Source organism: Scyliorhinus torazame, chromosome 8 (genome assembly GCF_047496885.1).
Source record: "Scyliorhinus torazame isolate Kashiwa2021f chromosome 8, sScyTor2.1, whole genome shotgun sequence".
Lineage (NCBI taxonomy): Eukaryota > Metazoa > Chordata > Chondrichthyes > Carcharhiniformes > Scyliorhinidae > Scyliorhinus > Scyliorhinus torazame.
In genome coordinates this window covers 125297604-125317774 of record NC_092714.1, presented here as the reverse complement: position 1 = coordinate 125317774, position 20171 = coordinate 125297604, and the positions used below count along the sequence as shown (strand labels likewise).

Here is a 20171-nt window from a genome sequence, read left to right as displayed (position 1 = left end):
GATTAGTTTGAAATTGGATCATGAACCAAGGTTAAACATGGTTTAAATAATCATCTTGTTCTTGTTTAATCAAAAACTAAACATTTTGATACTATACAGTGCTAAAGTGGTGTGACATTGACTTTAACACTACATAGATTTCTATGTTTCAGTCTCACTGGAGCTAATCTTTTGTCTGAGCTAGATCCAAGTGGTGAGTGTAATCCTGATCTGCGACTGCGTGGTCACCAGAAAGAAGGTTATGGACTTTCCTGGAATCCAAATCTAAGCGGGCATCTTCTCAGTGCTTCAGATGATCATGTAGGTGTACATATTGCTTCACTGTTTGACCTGTTGTGCACCTGTCAACACTTGAATGGTTCACATAGGATAGTTTAAGCATGCATTGTGAGCAAAACTGGAAATGTTTGCTCTCAATGTAATCAGTCCAGTAAAAACTTGATTGTAAAATACACTGTAAGCCTCAAGATTTAAAGAATTGCTGTGTGATTCAAAACAAAAGTTCTTACATGGACATATCTATTCACGTGCTTCAGTCTAGTTGTTTTAAGTTTGCAGGCTGGTGGTAATTGAGAGATTTTCTCCAGCAAATGGGCATAATTGCTAATATAAATTCTGTATACTTTTTTTCCACAGACTATCTGTCTTTGGGACATTAGTGCAGGTCCAAAAGAAGGAAAGATAGTAGACGCTAAAACAATCTTTACAGGCCACACTGCGGTTGTTGAAGATGTCTCCTGGCATTTATTGCATGAATCCTTGTTTGGATCTGTGGCAGATGACCAGAAACTCATGATGTGAGTACAAGATAACATGCCAATTTTAACGAAAGACTGTAACCATATAAGCAACAGGAAAGTATGATGTTACTTCCTGTAGACCAGAGATATTCACCAACTTTTCATTTGAGACCTATAATCCCAATATCTATCTTTTTCTCTTTGATATATATCCTGACTCTGGCAACATCTCAGAGCTGGCAGGCTGTGGATGGCAGCCCAGAGACACATGGAGCAGCACATCTGCTGAGGGCTACAGGTGAGGGAGAGGGGACCACCAGTGACCACATTATGAATACCACTGTTGTAAACTCATATCAGCTGTTCTGTGGGCAGCATTGTCCCAAGTGGTAATCATTCTGGTCTGCTATGGTACGAAGTAATGCATGTTCTCATGCAGTGAGCAAAACTTACAGCAACTAATCTTCTTGTTCATTTTTTAACTATCATAACTTTTTTGAGGTTTTTGTTACGATAATGTGTAATGTTTCACAAAGAAGAGCCCAACCATTTTATATTCTATTGTGCATACAACCTAAATGGTTAAATTTTACAACCTAAATCATGATTTGGGCATCCAGTTAGTTGGCATCAGTTAGTTTGCTAGAATTTTCAGGTAAGTAGGGATTGTTTTCTTTTTACCCTTGGATTGCCTGTGACCTTTTCCTGAAGGGGTGGTTCATGCTGGCACCTCACCCAAATGTATGTTCGTCACGTGTGAGTCTTGCAGGTGAGTGTAAGTAGCTGACTTGTTAAGGAAGACATTACATCTATGTTCAGCTTCTTCCTCTGGATATATCCTTTCCACCATTAGTCACCAGATAGCACCAGGAACAGGAATCCTTGGTGTTTTATTTTTCTTCCCTCGCCAAGGTCACAGAAACCATTTGTAGCATTTTATGACGTGAGAACAGCTAACTCCTCAAATCGGGATTGAACCTGAGGCTTGCTGATACATATGACTGATGCTAACCAGTTAGTACTTCCACCTAACACTGGTTATATAGGTTTTATTAAAGACGTAGAAAAATAAAGTGAAGCAGTTAATCTGCTTACCAATTAGAATGTTATATAGAAAATGAAGTTGAAAAGTAGTTGTTGCTCATTTTGGGCAAAAGTTAAAATGTTGTTCAGTATGACAGGTTTGTAACTTGTGAAAATAGTGAGAAGTGGCCCTGTTTATAATAATATTGAAATTTCAGAATGCTAAAATAAGTTATCTTATTTAAAATGGAAAGTACAAAAAGCAATGTTGTCTGTAAGATTTTTAGCTTTGACTATATTTATATAATCTTTCTTTTCAGCTGGGACACAAGGTCAAATAACACTTCAAAACCTAGCCACTCTGTGGATGCACACACAGCTGAAGTCAACTGTCTGTCCTTCAACCCATACAGTGAATTTATCCTAGCAACTGGCTCTGCTGACAAGGTGAAAAGCTCTTGGTTTCTGTAGAAACCGTATCAAATTTCTACAGTTCATGTACTATGTTTCTATAAGATTCCTTCTTGTAATTCTGTATCATGGGATGTTTTCTATGTTCATTGTTTTTAATGTGTTTAAAAGTACTGTGACCATGTATCAATTACTTTTCCGATATACAATTGCAACCTTTATGTTATCTGTAGACAGTGGCATTGTGGGACCTTCGAAATCTAAAGTTAAAGCTCCACTCCTTTGAGTCACACAAGGACGAGATCTTCCAGGTGAGCAACTTGGGTTTTACTTGGAGACAGAATTTGCTTAATTCAGTGAACATCTTCTAAACCTTTCAATTGTGTTGCTGAGTTCATCTTTTCCTCCTCGTTTCTATCCATAAAATTGTACGAAGTAAGATCTAGTTTCCACTCCTTTCTAAAGATTGATGGTATCGTTCAGTGTTCACCTTTTTAAATTGATCATGAATTAGAATTATGTACAGCAAAGCGCAGGTGAAATTATCATTTTTCACCTGAACATCCTCTGTGTCCATTTCCAAACAGAATTACTTGCATTTCTTTTACATTTGTTGATGCCTTAAATATGCGGGTAATTTCTTTTTGTTGAAATTTACCAAAAATGAATAAGAAATGATAAAGTCTATAGAGGTGTGTTAGGAAATAGAGATAGGTATGTAAGTTGTGTTTGTGGGTATTAGGAATAAGCTTTATCCTTTGAATTTAAGTTTAATTTGTATTTATTTGTGGATTAAAGAGATGAAGTCTGGGTCTAGTTTCATTTTAGAGTGCAGATAGGTCTAGAGCTGTTTGTAAAGCTGAATTTTTAATGAGTTTATATGACCCCTGAAGTAGTTGAGGGCAGTGTTTTTAAAACTATTTTTTCACGGGACCAACTTTTACCAACTGACCAGCGTTCACGACCCATGCCGGCTGACGTTGATGACCCATGCTGGCTGACGTTAATGACCCATGCTGAGCCGACCATCGAGACACACCATTATTGCTTACCTTAATTGTGACAGGTGAGCCAGCTTGGTCCTCACAATCACACTTGCTTGGTCCTCATGATCTCACTTGCTTCGTCATTCGATGCTACATTTATGCTAAGGACTTCAGCTCACGATTTAACTTCTCGCTGCATCCTTTGAAAAAAAGCAAGTGGTTTGTTCTCGAACTCGCCATGCTTAGTCTTCAAATGCCTTTGAAGATTTGAATGTTTTAAACCTTCATTTGCCAGGACTTCCCTGCTTATAATACACATGAGTTTTGAATCCTGATTTGCATTGGCACAATAAAGCAATATCTCAAGAAATCATCTTTATACTGCTTTGTTCCCGATTTCAGTTTCTTCTTTATGGGTTGTTCACCAGACACCTGGGACTCTGTATACAGCTCTCACCAGCACTGCTTTTTCATGCCGTGGACTCTCCTGAGAAGCTCTCTTCAACAGATTCAGTTGTGGGATCCTGGCCTGTTTGTGTCTCTGGCCCCCTCTTCCTTATTACAAAATAATCCATCTTCAGTTCTTCACACAGTCCTGTTGCTTGCTAACAGCTACAAAATGGAGGAATTTCCCCTCCATGATTTTGCGCCCAAAGCACAGGGATGCTTGACATCAGTGTATATTCTGGGCGCGTGACTTTCTCTGTCGCTGTCTCTGGCAAAAATACTCAGTTCCTATTATTAGCCTGTCGCAGCCGTCATTTTTTTTTTTTGCTTTGAAACTTTATTTCCAACACCTGATTTTTTAATGACATTTTACTACTGAAAATTGAACAATTTCAGTTGAACATGCGCATCCTTATATTAACACACAAACTTTATTTTAAATATATATTCATTTCTTTAGAAATTTAAACAAGTATAGAAAAAAAGTACTTTACTTTACAATCTATGACATTAGACGAGATGAGGTAACTTGTCAAACGCCCACAATGTCACTATTTATTGGTTCCACTGCATTGCACTATCCAAATATCCAAGTCATCATCATCTCCATTCTCACCAAAACCACTGACTTCCTGGTTTCCAGAGAGTGCCGACCCAAAGTGATGACTGTGTAGGTTTCTTCCAGTGTTGACATGTGTCAGCCGTATTGACTGGCCTCGTTTGATCGGTATTCGTGGCTGACAAACCTAGTTTGGCTTCCCCCTCACTGTCCAGTAGCTGCATCCACCCCAGTCACAGACTACTGACCATTTCCCGACCAGTACTTCACGTCATGGGAGTGCAAGCGGACATTGTGCCGGCTGTTGAACAGCTTGACCACGGAGCCGTAGGTCGCATATTGACGATTGGTGGCGGGGGAGGAGCCGAGCAGTGCGCAGAGGACAAGCACTAGAGCGGAGCTCCAAGCTGGGACCACCACCATTGTCCCACTCTCCCATGCTTGCGCGGTGACCAGCATACAGCCCAGCCTCGCGCCACCCCATCGCCTCAAACAGCGCAACTAATCGGGGACTGCCCGCAGTCGGCAATCTATACAATCGGTCGCGGCCGTTGGGGACTTCTTCCTGCAATGGGTAATGCCACAATCAGTCGCTTCAAGACCCTTCCGATACCCACCACCGATACCCAGTTTGAAAAACTCTGGTTCAGGGGAGCTAAAAAACAAAACCGAGAAAAACTATGCTGTTGCCTAGAAACAGGGGTGCAGAGAGGGGAACCCACAGAGAGAACAGCAGCTTTTGGTTCAGTTGGTGACTATATAAAATGAAGGAAGCAGTTTAAATCTCTCTAACTGGATATGCCAGCAGATTGATGAGGAAACTAGGTCTAAGAATCTTGGATGAGTTGCTCTAAAGTTTAAAGTAACAGTGAATGTTGAATCAGTTCTGGATTGCAAAGGAGTTACCAGTTGTCAGCAGTCTACTGGAAGAATGAACTGCAGGGAGCAGGTCTTAAGTTAAGCCAAAGGAAAAGGACAAGAATGGGGTAATGGTCTTGGTAAATTAAGTTAAGAGTGAGGAGCAGAGGAAATCTCCCATGTTTAAAGTGAGAAAGCTGCAAGAAGCAAAATGGGCCTGTGAAGCAGTGGTGTTCTCTTGGTATGGCTGAATATCTGAGAGTATGTGTGGAAGGTGAAGCTGGAATGCATGTGGCGTTCCAGGAGAGATGAACATGGAAACGAGCGCTCATTTTCCTGCAGGTGGACTCTTGTGGAAATTATGTAAGAGAAACCGTTGTTTGGGAGAAGATTCCAAAGTAAGTACTTTGAGCAATGAGATTGGAAAGTATGAAAGACAAAGTTCCAGTAAGATCACTTGGTTCACATTATGACGAGCAGTAGGGAGTCGATGAGAGATCCATGGAAGTTGTTTTGGGTGGCATCTGTCACTTGGTTTCAGAGCGTGAGGAGTCTGACCAAGGTTATCTATTGGTTTACTGGACTGTACTTACTGTGAACATAAGAGTATAGGGTAGATTTTGTAACTTGTATTATTCGTACAAATACTTATATATGTGTAAAAGTATAGTTGTGGGTGAAGGAGTAATGTTATATAGTCCATATATAATGTTTTCTTTTTTTGTTAAAAGTTCATTAGCAGACTCTGTTCAGTAGCTGCTTTCCAAGCTTCTAAACAAAAATAAATGTGAGGATCTGTCCGGCCTAGTTCCACCCTAGGATCTGACTTGTCCAGTGGTACCACCAGCTGGGATCCTAATAGTTGTCAGAATAGTAATTATTGGTGTGCTGTGCAATGGGTTTCTTTGACAATAGAAAAACCTGTTACTTTGTGCGCCATTTTGCTGTTTTCTTTCTGCGGACTATAATATGAGGATAAATCTCTCGTCTGGCAGGTTAGCCAGTGAGAAATAAACCGATCTGTTCCTCTCTAACCTGTCCTGCAATTCAACATAATCACATGGACAGCAAACACAGATGGGACTGAATTATACATTGAGGGTGGACTTCCCGTACCCCAGTGGAAATGTCGGGCGAACGCATGGCCAGCTCATTCTGCTTTACTTTTTTGGGCAATGACCCTTTAATTATTGTAAGATGGGACATTTGTTTCCAGGAACTGTTGACCATTTGTAGGCCAATGGCGGTGCACCATGCCTGCATCAGTGGCTACTGCCAGTATTGCAGGAGTCTCTCCCTGGAGGAAGAAGAACCATCGGTGCCCCAAAACTCCAGTAAGTCTGTAATGTCTGGGGTCAGGTTGGGATAGCACAGTGGTTAGTACTATTGCTTCATAGTGCCAGGGACCCGGGTTCGATTCCCGGCTTGGGTGATTGTCTGTGTATAGTCTGCACATTCTCCCCGTGTCTGCGTGGGTTTCTTCTGGGTGCTCCAGTTTCCTCCCACGAGTCCCAAATCACGTGCTTATTAGGTGAATTGGACATGCTGATTTCTCCCTCAGTGTACCCGAACAGGCATTATAGTCTGGCGACTGGGGGATTTTCACAGTAACTTCATTGCAGTGCTAATATAAGCCTAATTGCAGTGTTAATATAAGCCTACTTGTGACACTAATAAAGATTGTTATTAAAAGATGATTATTATTATTGTCATCTTTGATCAGCGCATAATTATTCAAGAAAAGAGCTTTGCAGAGCAAGAGGGAATTTGGATGTTGTTAAGTGAATGGTTGCTGGAGAATTCCCGAGGTTTGAAGAGGCACACAATTGCCCTCCAAAGAATCTCCTGGTGTACAAAACATGGTATGTGGTGTAGAAAGCAGACATCGCAATTCCAGACTCTCGTGCAGTGTCCACATAATACTTAGGATTCTGCTAGCCGAAAGCCTCTTTGTGCTCACAGGCTGTTGTGAAATCCTGCAGCCAGGCAACCAGCATACGTATGTACCTCATCCACTAAATATCACTTGGAGATAGTAAGTTAGACATTTGACATTGTATACAACTGTAACAAAGGTAAAACTCTTAAATATATTCATTGTATTTATACATTTTCCTGAAGTGTCTTTATGAATGTTCAGCATAATGTACCATCATGGATGAACATTGAGAATAGAATCAGAAAGAAGGCCAGTCGATTCATCATGTCTTGGCCAGCTTTTTGAAAGAGTCGTCAATTATTCCACCCCTTGCTCTTTCCAGTTTTTTTTAATGATCCTTAACAGTTTTTTTTGTGATCCTGGAAATGTTGCTGTGAGTGTTTTACGCCAGTTTGGTAATGTAATTAAAGAGTTAACTGAGAGGTCAGCTCTGGCGCTTTGTTAAATGCATCTTATATTAGTGCCTTTTTGCATTGGTATTCCAGTCTGCACTAAATTATTATTTCATTTCTATTGGCTGTCTCCTATGATACATCTTCTGGACTCTGCTTTTCCTCCATTATTAGACCCTTTTGCAAAGCAAAGTTACAGACTCCACGAGCTACTCTACAGCATTGCGACCTTTGTTCTCAAAGTGCCAAATGAAACATACATAGAAAATAGAAGCAGGAGGAGGCCCTCTGAGTCTGCTCTGCCATTCATTATTATCAAATTCAATACCCTGATCCCATTTCTCCCCTCCCCCATATCCCTTGATCCCTTTAGCCCCAAGAGCTATATTTAATTTCTTCTTGAAATTACACAACTTTTTCGCCTCAACCAGTTTATTGTGGTCGTGAATTCCACCAATTCACCACTCTGGGTGAAGAAATTCCTCATCTCAGTCCTAAAAGGTTTACCCCTTATCCTCAAACTATGACTCCTTGCTCTGAACTCCTCACCATTGGGGACATTCTTTCTGAATCTTTCTGTCTAAACCTGTTAGAATTTATAAGTTTCTATGAGAACCCCCCTCACTCTTGTAAACTCCTAATCTATAATCCCAACCAATTTAGTCTTTCATATTTTGGTCCCGCCATCCCAGGAATTAACCTGGTAATGTTCGGTGCACTCTCTCCATAGCAAAAACACCAAAACTCCAGGTGTGGCCAGTGAAACACCCCTATTCCAATACTCAAATCTTCTTGCTGTGAAGGCCAACATACCATTTTTCCTTCTTTACTGCCTGCTGTACCTGCACTCTTATTTTCAGTGATTGATGCACGAGGACACCAAGGTCTCGCTGAGTATCCACCTCTCTCAGTTTGCACCCATTCAAATAATAATCTGCCTTCCTATTTTTGCTACCAAAGTGGATATCCTCATATTTATCCACTTTATTTGCATCTGCCATGCATATGCCCACTTAGCCTGTCTATGTCCTGCTGAAGCATCTCTGCATCCTCCTCACAGTTCACCCTCCCACTCAACTTTGTATTATCTGCAAATTTTGAAGTACTACATTTAGTTTCCCCCGTCCAAATCACTAATATATAATGTGAACAGGCGGGGTCCTAGTCAACTCTACTAGTTGCATCTTCAAAGAATTTGAGTAGATTTGTCCAGCATGATTTCCCTTTCATAAATCCATGCTGATTTTGTCACTGCTTTCCAAATGCTGTGCTATGAAACCCTGGATAATGGACTCTAGCAACTTCCCTACTACCGAAGTTTGGCTCACTGGTCTATAGTTCCCTGGTTTTTCTCTACCTTCCTTTTTGAATAGCGGGGTTATATTAGCTACCAATCTGTAGGAACCATTCCAGAGTCCAAAGAATTTTGAAAAATGACTACCAATGGATCTACTATTTCTAGGGCTACTTCCTTAAGTACTCTGGGATGAAGATTATCCGGTCCTGGAGATTTATCCACCTTCAACCCCATTACTTTCCCTAAAACCATTTAATAGAAACATAGAAGATAGAAGCAAGAGGATGCCATTCGGCTCTTCGAGCCTGTGCTCCGTAATTTATTATGATCATGGCTGATCATCAAGTTTCATACCCGAATCCGCCGTCCCCACTTATCCCTTGATACCTTTAGCCCCAAGAGCTATATCTAATTCTAATTACACACAGGAGGTTGTTTTCATGAAATCAATGTATACTTCAATATCAATTTTAATTCATTCTTGAGATGTGGTTGTTGCTTCTCTGCTAATGCTAATTTCCTTCAGCTCCTCAGTAAAACATGGGGTGTTTCTCAGAACTTGGTACAAGATTCATATCTTCCTTTGTGAAGATAAGCAAAGTACAAATTTAGTTCTTCAGCTATTTCTTTGTTCCCTGACATGAATTCCCTTGTTTCTGACTGTTAAGGGCCTACATTTGTTTTTTGTCAATCTTCTCTTTATATACCTATAGAAACTTTTAGTCAGTTTTTATGTTTGCTGCTAGCTTACCTTCATTTTGTATTTTCCCCTTCTTAGTTAGTCCCTTGGTCTACCTTTGCTGAATTTTAAACTGTTCCCAAACCTCTGGTCTATTGCTTTTTCTTGCTAACTTGTATGCCTCTTTGAATCGAATACCATCTCTAATTTCCATTGTAAGCCATGGTTTGGCCACGGTTCCCTTTCTACTCTTGCGCCAAATAGGAGTAAACAACTTTTGGAGTTAGAACAAAGAAAATTACAGCACAATAGCAGGCCCTTCGACCCTCCAAGCCTGCACCGACCATGCTGTCCGTGTGAATTAAAAACCCCTACCCTTCCGGGGACCATATCCCTCTATTCCCATCCTATTCATGTTTTGTCAAGACGCCCCTTAAAAGTCACTATCGTATCTGCTTCCACTACCTCTCCCGGCAGCGAGTTCCAGGCTCCCACCACCCTCTGTGGGGGGAAATACTTGCCTCGTACATCTCCTTTAAACCTTGCCCTCGTACCTTAAACCTCTGCCCCCTAGTAATTGACTCTTCCACCCTGGGGGATAAGTTTCTGAATATCCATTCTGTCCATGCTCCTCATAATCTTGTAGACTGCTATCAGGTTGCCCCTCAACCTCCGTCGTTCCAGTGAGAACAAACCAAATTTCTCCAACCCATTTGTTCCTTGAATTCCTGCCATTGCCTGTCCACTGTCCTATTAGTAATGTTTCCCAATCCATCATAGCCAACTCATGCCTCATACCATCATAGTTAGCTTTACTGAGATTCAGGACCCTAGTGTGAATCAACTACCTCATTATCCTCCATGATAAAGAATTCTATCATATTATGGTCACCCATCCCCAAGGGTTCTCTCACAGCAAGGTTGCAAACTAATCCTTTTTCATTACAGAACACCCAGTCCAAGATGGCCTGTTCCCTTGTTCGTCCCTCAATGTATTGGCCCAGAACACTATCATATATACACTTCAGGAATTCTTCCTCTATTGTACTATGACTAATTTGACACACCCAATCTATGTGCAGATTAAAGTCACCCATAATCACAGATGTTCCTTACACATGCATCTCTGATTTCCTGTCATTACCACTGCAGTTTGGTGGTCTGTATACAGAATACTCTAATAATCCCTGAAGTTCCATAAACCTAGATGGTTTTTCACTGATCTGAAACATAACTCTCTCTCTCTCTCTCTCCCCCCACACATGCTGCCTGAGTTGCTGAGTATTTCAGCATTTAATATTTTTGAGGTGCTCGGCCAAGTGCAATGCCTAGATTTTATGCATAAATTGAATGTATTGTGTGTGAATACCCAGCACCCAGGCTGTCCAATTATGCTGACATTAGTATTCTTAATTGTGCTAATGCTTGCATAATATGCTACATTGTGCATTAAAATTGGAAATGCAATTGCAATCCCATTCCAAATGTTTGTGTCCCAAATTGCAGCTGGTCGCAAATCTTTACGCTGTTGGCAGTTTGTAGGTTGGTGCATTTTATGATAGAATAATAGCGCCTGTGTTCTTAATCAAGAAATAAACAATTTAAAGTGCAATCAGTGATGTGAGGATTGTAAACATAAGGTGCCAATATTTATATGCATAAAATCCTGGTATGTAAACCTCTTCCAATCACATTGTGAAGCAGTTCTGCAAACATAACAAGAGTAACAAGGAAATTAACTCTCTCTCTCTCTCTCTCTCTCTCTCTCTCTCTCTCTCTCTCTCTCTCCCCCCCCCCCCCCCCCATCCCAAGCTTTTAAATAATTCCCTCCTTTAGCTGGAATCTTTATAACAAAATGCAGTTTTGTTACAAAATTTAGATTAGGTATCTTCAACGTCAAAATGTCAAGTCCAGCACGGGGATACTCTTTGCAAACTCTCAAACTATCATAATGCACCAGATTGTAGCATCATTATAGTGTGCATCCTATCAACAAGGGCAACTTCAGTTTCTACTTGGTCCTTGTGTAGTAAATTTGTAAATCCACTGGTTAGAGTAGATGGTGAAGATCTGATGATGTGAGGAACTAATGGAAAAAATAATCTGTCTGGCTCCAATGCTCTCCCCTCTGCATAATCCTATTAAATGTGACTGGGAGCAATCCTTTGAGTCAAGAGGGAAAATGCAGTGGTGCATTTTACTCCTCCCCAACCACTCCAAAATTATTTGAGTGGATTCTTTGAACATATTGTATCAATATATATGCAACAAAAATGGGTGAAAACTCATCCAATCACATTGCAATAGAGATATGATGGGTTACATGAAATTAATATTGACGTGCCTGTATATAGATTCTGCAGTCGGCTTTACTAAAATGAGTATGAAATTTTCCTTTTGTTGGCTAGACTCTTTCTTTCTGACAGCAATCAAACCAAGTAACATAAATTATTATAATTTGATCAATTCCCATAACTGGGGAATTGCTGTGTCACGTATGTAAAGCAAAATTTTGGGAAGTCTTTTATCTACCAATTCCCATCATCCATCTGTGGGATTATTGCAGATTATGGAGGCTCCACTGTATCTCTAATTTATCATTAGTCTAGTTTTGTCCGTTTTCATTTATATAATTGCTAGCTGAGCCCATAAACTATTTGTAACCTAAAAAGGACCCACTAAAATGTTTTGCTACTTGGTTTTCTCTTATCTAGGGATGATCACTAACAAATGTAATCTCATCAAATGAGACTATTTTCTTGCTACAGTTTCTGTGCATAATAAACGTTTCAAATTGCATGTTGATGCTGTATGTAAAATAGCTAATTTTTCTTTGCGATTCTGTCTTCCCAGAACCTCCTTCCCAACCCTGCCAAAAATGTGGTGCTGAAACATTTGATTTATTTTTGTAGGTGCAATGGTCTCCACACAATGAAACTATCCTTGCCTCCAGTGGTACAGATCGTCGCCTCAATGTTTGGGATTTGAGGTGGGGAGAAATTATTTGTATTTCTTTTCCAGTTGGGGGTTTTCTTTTTCTAAAGGCAGTGAGCTCACCCAGACATCCAGATACCAGTGAACAAGGAGTAAGAAACACAAACACCAAGATCGCAAAACTCCAATGCAAAAACATACTACCCTGTAGTTACAGTGGGAGACTAAATTTGCACTGGACTGGAGGGTGCAGAACAGCTCAACCCTAAAGCAGCAAATTATTTGGTGAAAAGCTAGCAAGTGTGGAGGAGCTCAGAGATTTTAGTACTCCCGAGTCCAGAAAGCTAATGGACAAGAACAAAAAATAATTAACAAGGCTAATGGAATATTTCCTTTATCTTGAGGCTTGGATACAAAGGGGTGAAGGTTTTTTTATTTGATTTGATTTGATTTATTGTCACATGTACCGAAGTACGGTGAAAAGTATTTTCCTGCGGCCGAGGGAACGTACACAGTATGCACATCATAGACAAAAAGAATAATCAACAGAGTACATTGACAAATGGTACATCGACAAACTGTGATTGGTTACAGTGCGGAAAAAGGGGCCAAACAAAGCGAAGAGCAGCATAGGGCGTCGTGAAGTAATTATATAAGAAGTGGAAAATAGTTTTAGTAGGTCAGAAGGTGATAGGAGATAAATGAAAAGGGTCTGGGAGAGAGAGCTTGCAGGGAGTCGCCATCCTCCGGCACCATCTTGGATCATTCTCATTTCATTTCAATTTCATTTTAAACACACCGTTCCATTCATAAACATTAATCAACTTGCAACAGGTTACAAACAGTTTGAAAAAAAAGCCCCCCTTTTATCCACTCCTCAAAATAACCCTGTATTTTCCTCTCCTACCTTTAAACTCTCCTCTTTCTCCCCCCCCCCCCCCCCCCCCCCCCCTTTACCCTTTGGTGACAAAAATGTCTTTAAACAAGGATAGAAAGAGCTTCCATCTCATGAAGAACCCTTCTTCCGACCCCCTGGGTGTATATTTAATTTTCTCTAACTTCAAGAATTCGACCAGATCTCCCAGCTATGTCAAAACCCCCAGTGGCATCACTGACCTCCAACCCCATAGGAATCGTCATTGTGCAATCAGTGAGGCGAAGGCTACCACGTCAGCGCCCCTCCCCTCCAACAGCGCCGGCAATTATGAAACCCCAAAGATTGCATGGTGCTAGCTTGACCCCCGCTATCTCCAATATTGTGTCAAACATTCTATCCCAGAACCCCTTAGCTTTGAGCACTCCCAGAATATATGTGAATGGTTTGATGATCCCCTCCCGCACTTTTCACATTCATCTTCCACTTTGGGGAAAATCTGCTCATGTGGGCCCTCGTCATGTGAGACCTGTGTACTACCTTGAATTGGATGAGACTCATCCTCGAATTGGATGAAGGTGAGTTAATTCGGTGCATGATCTCACTCCAGATCCCCCCTCCAAGCTTGATTCCCAACTCCTCCTGCTAGTTCTTCCTGATTTCTTCCATTGGCATCTTATCAGTTTCCAGTAGCCACCCATAAATGTCTCCAATCTTCCCCTCCCTTGGGTTGTCCCGGGTTAACAACTTTTACAGAAGCATCCATTCCGGCAGATGAGGAAATGAGGGTGGTTCTTTGCGTGCAAAGCTTTGGACCTGAATGTATCTAAATCGCTTCCCCTAGGCAACTCAATTTCCCATGTAATTCCTCCAGTTTTGCCAACCTTCAATAAATAGGTCTCTCAACTGTTCTACTCCTTCCCTGTACCCACCTACCATACATTGCAAACATCTTTCCCAGCATAAACTGATGATTCCTACATAATGGGGCAAGTGTCGACATGCCTCTTAGCACAAAGTGCCGCCTTAATTGGCTCCATATTCTGAGCGAGGATGCAACCACGGGATTCCTAGTACACCTGCCCGGAGAGAAAGGGAGTCTCCAAGGCTCTCAAACTTGACCTTACACAGGAGGCCTCCTCTACCCGAACCCATTCTCACCAACACCTTGCCACCTCTATGTTTGCTGCCCAGTAGTAGTATAATATGTTTGGGGGTGCCAACACTCCCTCCCCCCAAACCTTCCGCCCTCTTTGCAAAAAGATCTTCCGAACCCTGGGAGTTTTATATGCCCACACAAATTCCAAAATTCATCTGTCCATCCTACGAAAGAACGCTATCGAGGAATCTCTACAGTGCAGAAGGGGGCCATTTGGCCCATCAAGTCTGCACCGACCCTCTGAAAGAGTACTTCATCCAAGCTCACTCCGTTGCCCTATCCCATTAGCCCCTTACTCTAATCTACACATCTTTTGGGGCATTAAGGGGCAATTTAACATAGCCATTCCACCTAATCTGCAAACCTTTGGACTGTGGGAGGAAACCGGAGCACCGGAGGAAACCCATGCAGACACTGGGAGAATGTGCAAACTCCACACAGTCAGTGACCCAAGGCCGTAATTTAACCCTGGTCCCTAGTTCTGTGAGACAGCAGTGCTAACCATTGTGCCACCATGCTGCCTATTGGGAGGAATATTGGAAGGGTTTGGCAGATGAATAAGAGTCACAGTAGTACGTTCATCTTAACTCTGTATCCTTCCTGCTAGGGACAATGGCAGGGAATTCCACCTGACCTCTTCATATCCCTCTTCATTACCTCAATCAAACGTGACTAGTTCTATTTGTGCAGTGTGTCGCAGTCACGTGTTATTTGTATACCCAAGTATCTAAATCTCGTCTTGGCTAGTTCTAACGGTAAAACTCCCAGATTTGGACTTCTCCCCTGGGCATTAAAAGGAAATACTTCACTCTTCGACAAATCTAGCTTATATCCGAGAATTTCCCAAATTTCCCTGACATCCATTATTTTGTGCATAGATTCCAGCGGGTTTGATATGTATAACAGTAGGTCGTTGGCATGGAGCGATATTCTAAAACCCCTTTGAAGCTCCTTCTGCTCCACCATTAATTCCTTAGTTGGGGTCGTCGCATATCGTCGATCTACTTGCACCCAACAACTTTTAACTTTCTACTCCAATTTATTCCTACGGGCCTTATAGGAGATAATCTTCCACCAAGCCACTGTCTTTTATAGCCTCCCAAAAAGTCGAGACAGAAACCGCCCCATTTTGGTTACAGTCCACATTGTCCTTAATCACCTGGGTCATTTTCGTACAGAACTCCTTCTCTACCAGGAGCCCCAAGTCCAAACTCCATTCTAGCTTTTGTGCCCGACCTGAGTCAAACCTTATATCTACATAGTACGGTGCGTGGTCTGAGATTACAATCCTTGCAGACTCTGCCCCCACTAATCTCGACATCACGGACTACCCCATTGCAAAAAGATCAATGCGGGAGTATACCTTGTATACATGGAAGAAGAAGGAAAACTCCCTCATTCCTGGGTGCCTCAACCTCCATGAATTCCCCCCCCCCCCCCCTCCATCTGCTCGATAAATGCACTCCCCATCTGCTCGATAAATGCACCCCCCCATCTGCTCGATAAATACACCGCCCATCTGCTCGATAAATACACCCCCCATCTGCTCGATAAATACACCCCCCATCTGCTCGATAAATGCGCCCCACATCTGCTCGATAAATGCGCCCCACATCTGCTCGATAAATGCACCCCCCCATCTGCTCGATAAATGCACCCCCCATCTGCTCCATCAATACACCCCCCATCTGCTCGATAAATACACCCCCCATCTGCTCGATAAATACACCCCCCATCTGCTCGATAAATACACCCCCCATCTGCTCGATAAATACACCCCCCATCTGCTCGATAAATGCACCCCCCATCTGCTCGATCAATACATCCCCCATCTGCTCGATAAATACACCCCCCATCTGCTCGATAAATACACCCCCCATCTGCTCGATAAATACACCCCCCATCTGCTCGATAAATGCACCCCCCCACCTGCTCCATAAATGCACCCCCCCATCTGCTCCATAAATGCCCCCCCCCATCTGCTCCATAAATACCCCCCCCCCCCCCATTTTCTCAATAAATACCCCTAACTCTCTTGCCATCCCCGATTTAGCATTGATTTTGGGTTTGACTTCTCCACCCTTTGGTCTAACGCAAAGCTAAAATCTCCTCCCATTATTAATTGCTGAGAGTGTAAATCCAGGATGAACGCCAACATCTTCTTCATGAAGTCTGCATTGTCCCGCCGATGCATTAACTAAAACGCGTTAACTATGCATTCCCGCCAATACTCCGCTCACCATCACAAATCTTCTGCCTGGGTCTCGTACCTCCCTGACCACCGCAAATGTAATTGTTTTACTAAGTAGGATCGCTGCTCCCCTTTTCTTAGAATCAAAGCTTGAGTGGAGCGATAGTCCCATCCATCCTTTACTCAATCATGCCTGATCTTTTACTCACATATGTATTTCATGTAGGAAGACCACGTCTGCCCTCAAACTTCTTAGATGAGCGGACATCCGTGATCTTTTAAGCGGACCATTCAGTCCATGCACATTCCACATTGCTATTCTTCATGGGGGAGTTGGTCCTCCCCTTCCCCTAGAGACTGCCAATACTTTCTAGTATGTTTCTCTCCCTCGTTCAGGCCCACACAAGATGACCGCACTACCATCCCTCCTATTTCTTTCCAGAAAAACACTCCCATTATCAATCATTCCCCACCCCCTCCATTCATGCCCCAGGTCCTCCCGCCAAACCCCCCCACACTGCTTATGTTTACCAACATTCCCTGCTAGCATGGTGGCTCCCTCCTGGAGATCAGTACAAAGGGTCTCACCCAAACTGCCCTCATCTGCACTACTTCTCCTTCATCTTCCTCTCCAGCGACTCAGACTCTACCCAATCCCCTCATCAACTCAACAACTGTGTAATGTCAACCAAAGAAGTTAAGTTCCAGCTGTACAGATCCATATCTCAAAGCATATTTGCCTTAAAAAGAGATGCAGTGATAATTCGCCAGAATGTTGCTGGGGCTTTGAGGGTGAAAGTGAGAACGGTTGGATTAATCTAATTTGGTATTCCCTTGGATGTAGAAGATTAAGAGGTCATATAACGCAGGTGTTGCCCCCCGCCCCCCAAAAAAAAATAAACCTGTCTCGGTCAGTTGAAAATTTAATAACTTGACATTGATAGATTTTTGTTAGGAAAGGGTTATGGATCTTGGATGGGTAAGTGAAGCTAAGATGCAGATTATCAATGATTTGATTGAATGGGGGAACAAGCTGGAAGGGCTGAATTGGTTTTCCAGTTTGTATGTGTCCAAATGCTGACAAACTAACTTTTGTGAAAAGATGAGGTTTGTTTTTGCAAATTTCACTTGTGCATTTTCTTGGATAATCTGTTAAACATATGTTTAACCTTTCATTTCGAAATAAGCGATGATGACCTATTAACCACCATTTTAGTGCAGATTGAAATTGCTGACTTTGGGACAAATTGCATTAATAGTTCCAAAACTAGGGCATTTTCTGTGGTGTTTCTCAAGAGTCAAATGGTGTAGTAGAGATTGATCAGAGATTACAAAGTAATTAAATTATTGGTTTATTTTGGCTCAGGATTCAAACATAACTACTTTGTCCATCAGAAGTACTTGAAGTATGTTAATGTTGATATGGATTGATTATATATCATATGGATTAATATAATTTGATATTAGAGAGCTAGTTTCATGACCAATTCCTTTCATAGGTTCTATTTGACATTCAATTACTGCACAATGGAAAGTGGTTTATCTGTGCTGTCTGATATTCTCAAATCTAAAATTAGAATTTATAGTACAGAAACAAGCTATTTGGCCAAACTAACCTATGCCGGAGTTAATGCTCCTCCCAACTCAACCAATCATCATATCCGTCTTTCCCTTTCCCTGCATGTGTTTATTTAGTTTTCCCTTAAATGCATCAGTGCTATTCACCTCAGTCACTCTACTAGGGTGGCACGGTAGCACAGTGGTTAACACTGTTGCTTCACAACATCAGGGTCCCAGGTTCAATTCCCGGCTTGGGTCACTGTCTGTGCGGAGTCTGCACGTTCTCCCCGTGTCTGCGTGGGTTTCCTCTGCCAGCTCCGGTTTCCTCCCACAAGTCCCAAAAGATGTGCTTGTTAGGTGACTTGGACATTCTGAATTCTCCCTCCGTGTTCCCGAACAGGTGCCGGAGTGTAGTGACTAAGATTTTCACAGTAACTTCATTGCAATGCTAATGTAAGCCTACTTTTTACAGTAATAAAGATTCTTATTATTACTTGTCAGTGAGTTCCAGATGTTTCCTAAAAATGTTATTGAATTCACTAATGACTACAATTATGAGCCTTAATTTTGAACTCCCCATAGGTGGAAAACATCTACTCCACGTCCTCCTTGTCAATCCCCTTCATAATTTTAAAGAGCTGTCAGATCACCTCTTTGCTTAAGAGCCACAGCCTGTTCATTATTTTCTGAAAATTATACCCTCTCTGTTCTGCTGTCATCTTTGTGAATATTTTTTGCACTTTCTCCAGCTATATCATTTTGATAACCTTGTTCTTGGACTTGTTCAATAAGGCAGATTAATGCAGCTAAGGTGCAAGAGAAGTTTCAGGAGTATTTAAATTTATAAATTGTTTTACCTGTTTGTTTTTGCAGTAAAATTGGCGAGGAACAATCAGCCGAAGATGCAGAGGATGGACCTCCAGAACTACTGGTAGGTTTCTGAACAAGTTATAGCAACTAGCATCAGAAGTAGGTTATTCAGTTCCGTGGGCCAGTTCCAACATAAATTTGGAACTTCATGTCAACTCCATTTCCTTATTTTTGCTTCACACCCCTGATATCCTTATCAATCTTTGTTGAAAGCTGCAATTGACCTTGAACCCAGTCTTTTGAGGGAGATGATTCCAAATTTCTACTGTACTACCCTTTGTGTGAAAAAATGCTGATTGACTTTGCCAGTGGATGGCCAGCTCTAATTTCAAGATCATGTACCTTTGTTCTTAACTAATCTTAATTGTGACAGAAGTGATTTCATAAAGCAATCTGATTCCTTTTAATACAGACTGTAATCTTGAATTTTTAAGCAAGTTTAAATGTGCATTTGTGAGATAGAACACAGAACAGTACAGCACAGTCCAGGCCCTTTGACCCATGATGTTGTGCCGACCATTTATCCTAATCTAAGATCAACCTGACCTACACCCTTCAATTTACTGCTGTCCATGTGCTGGTCCAAGAGTCGCTAAAATGTCCCTTTTGACTCTGACTCCACCACCTCTGCTGGCAGTGCATTCCACGCACCCACCACTCTCTGTGTAAAGTACCTACCTCTGACATCTCCCCTATACCTTCCTCCAATCACCTTAAAATTTTGTCCCCTCGTGACAGCCATTTCCGCCCTGGGGAAATGTCTCTGGCTATCCACTCTATCCATGCCTCTCATCACCTTAGACACCTCTATCAAGTCACCTCTCTTCCTTCTTCGCTCCAGTGAGAAAAGCTCCCTCAACCTTTCTTCATAAGACATGTCCTCCAGTCCAGGCAGCATCCTGGTAAATCTCCTCTGTACCCTCTACAAAGCATCCACATCGTTCCTATAATGAGGCGACCAGAACTGGACACAATATTCCAAGTGTAGTCTAACCAGGGTTTTATAAAGCTGCAGCAAAACCTTGCGGCTCCCCCTGTTAAAGCCAACACACCATACGCCTTCTTAAAAACCCTATCAACCTGGGTGGCAACTTTGAGGGATCAGTGTACGTTGACCCCAAGATCCCTCTGTTCCTCCACACTTCCAAGAATCCTGTCTTTAACCATGTATTCAGCATTTAAATTCGACCTTCCAAAATGAATCACTTCACATTTATCTAGGTTGAACTCCATCTGCCACTTCTCCGGCCAG

The 20171-nt window shown here is 41.9% G+C and overlaps 1 protein-coding gene across 1 annotated transcript in view; it reads left to right on the top strand.

The window, feature by feature from the left end:
* Positions 1-20171, top strand: part of LOC140428096 (histone-binding protein RBBP7) — a 62110-nt gene that overhangs the window by 31495 nt on the left and 10444 nt on the right. Inside the window, exons 5-10 of the mRNA XM_072514141.1 lie at positions 185-300; positions 637-797; positions 2084-2210; positions 2408-2485; positions 12244-12320; positions 18923-18980. Of these exons, the coding sequence (XP_072370242.1) occupies positions 185-300; positions 637-797; positions 2084-2210; positions 2408-2485; positions 12244-12320; positions 18923-18980 (617 nt within the window). The remainder of the gene's footprint in view (positions 1-184; positions 301-636; positions 798-2083; positions 2211-2407; positions 2486-12243; positions 12321-18922; positions 18981-20171) is intronic.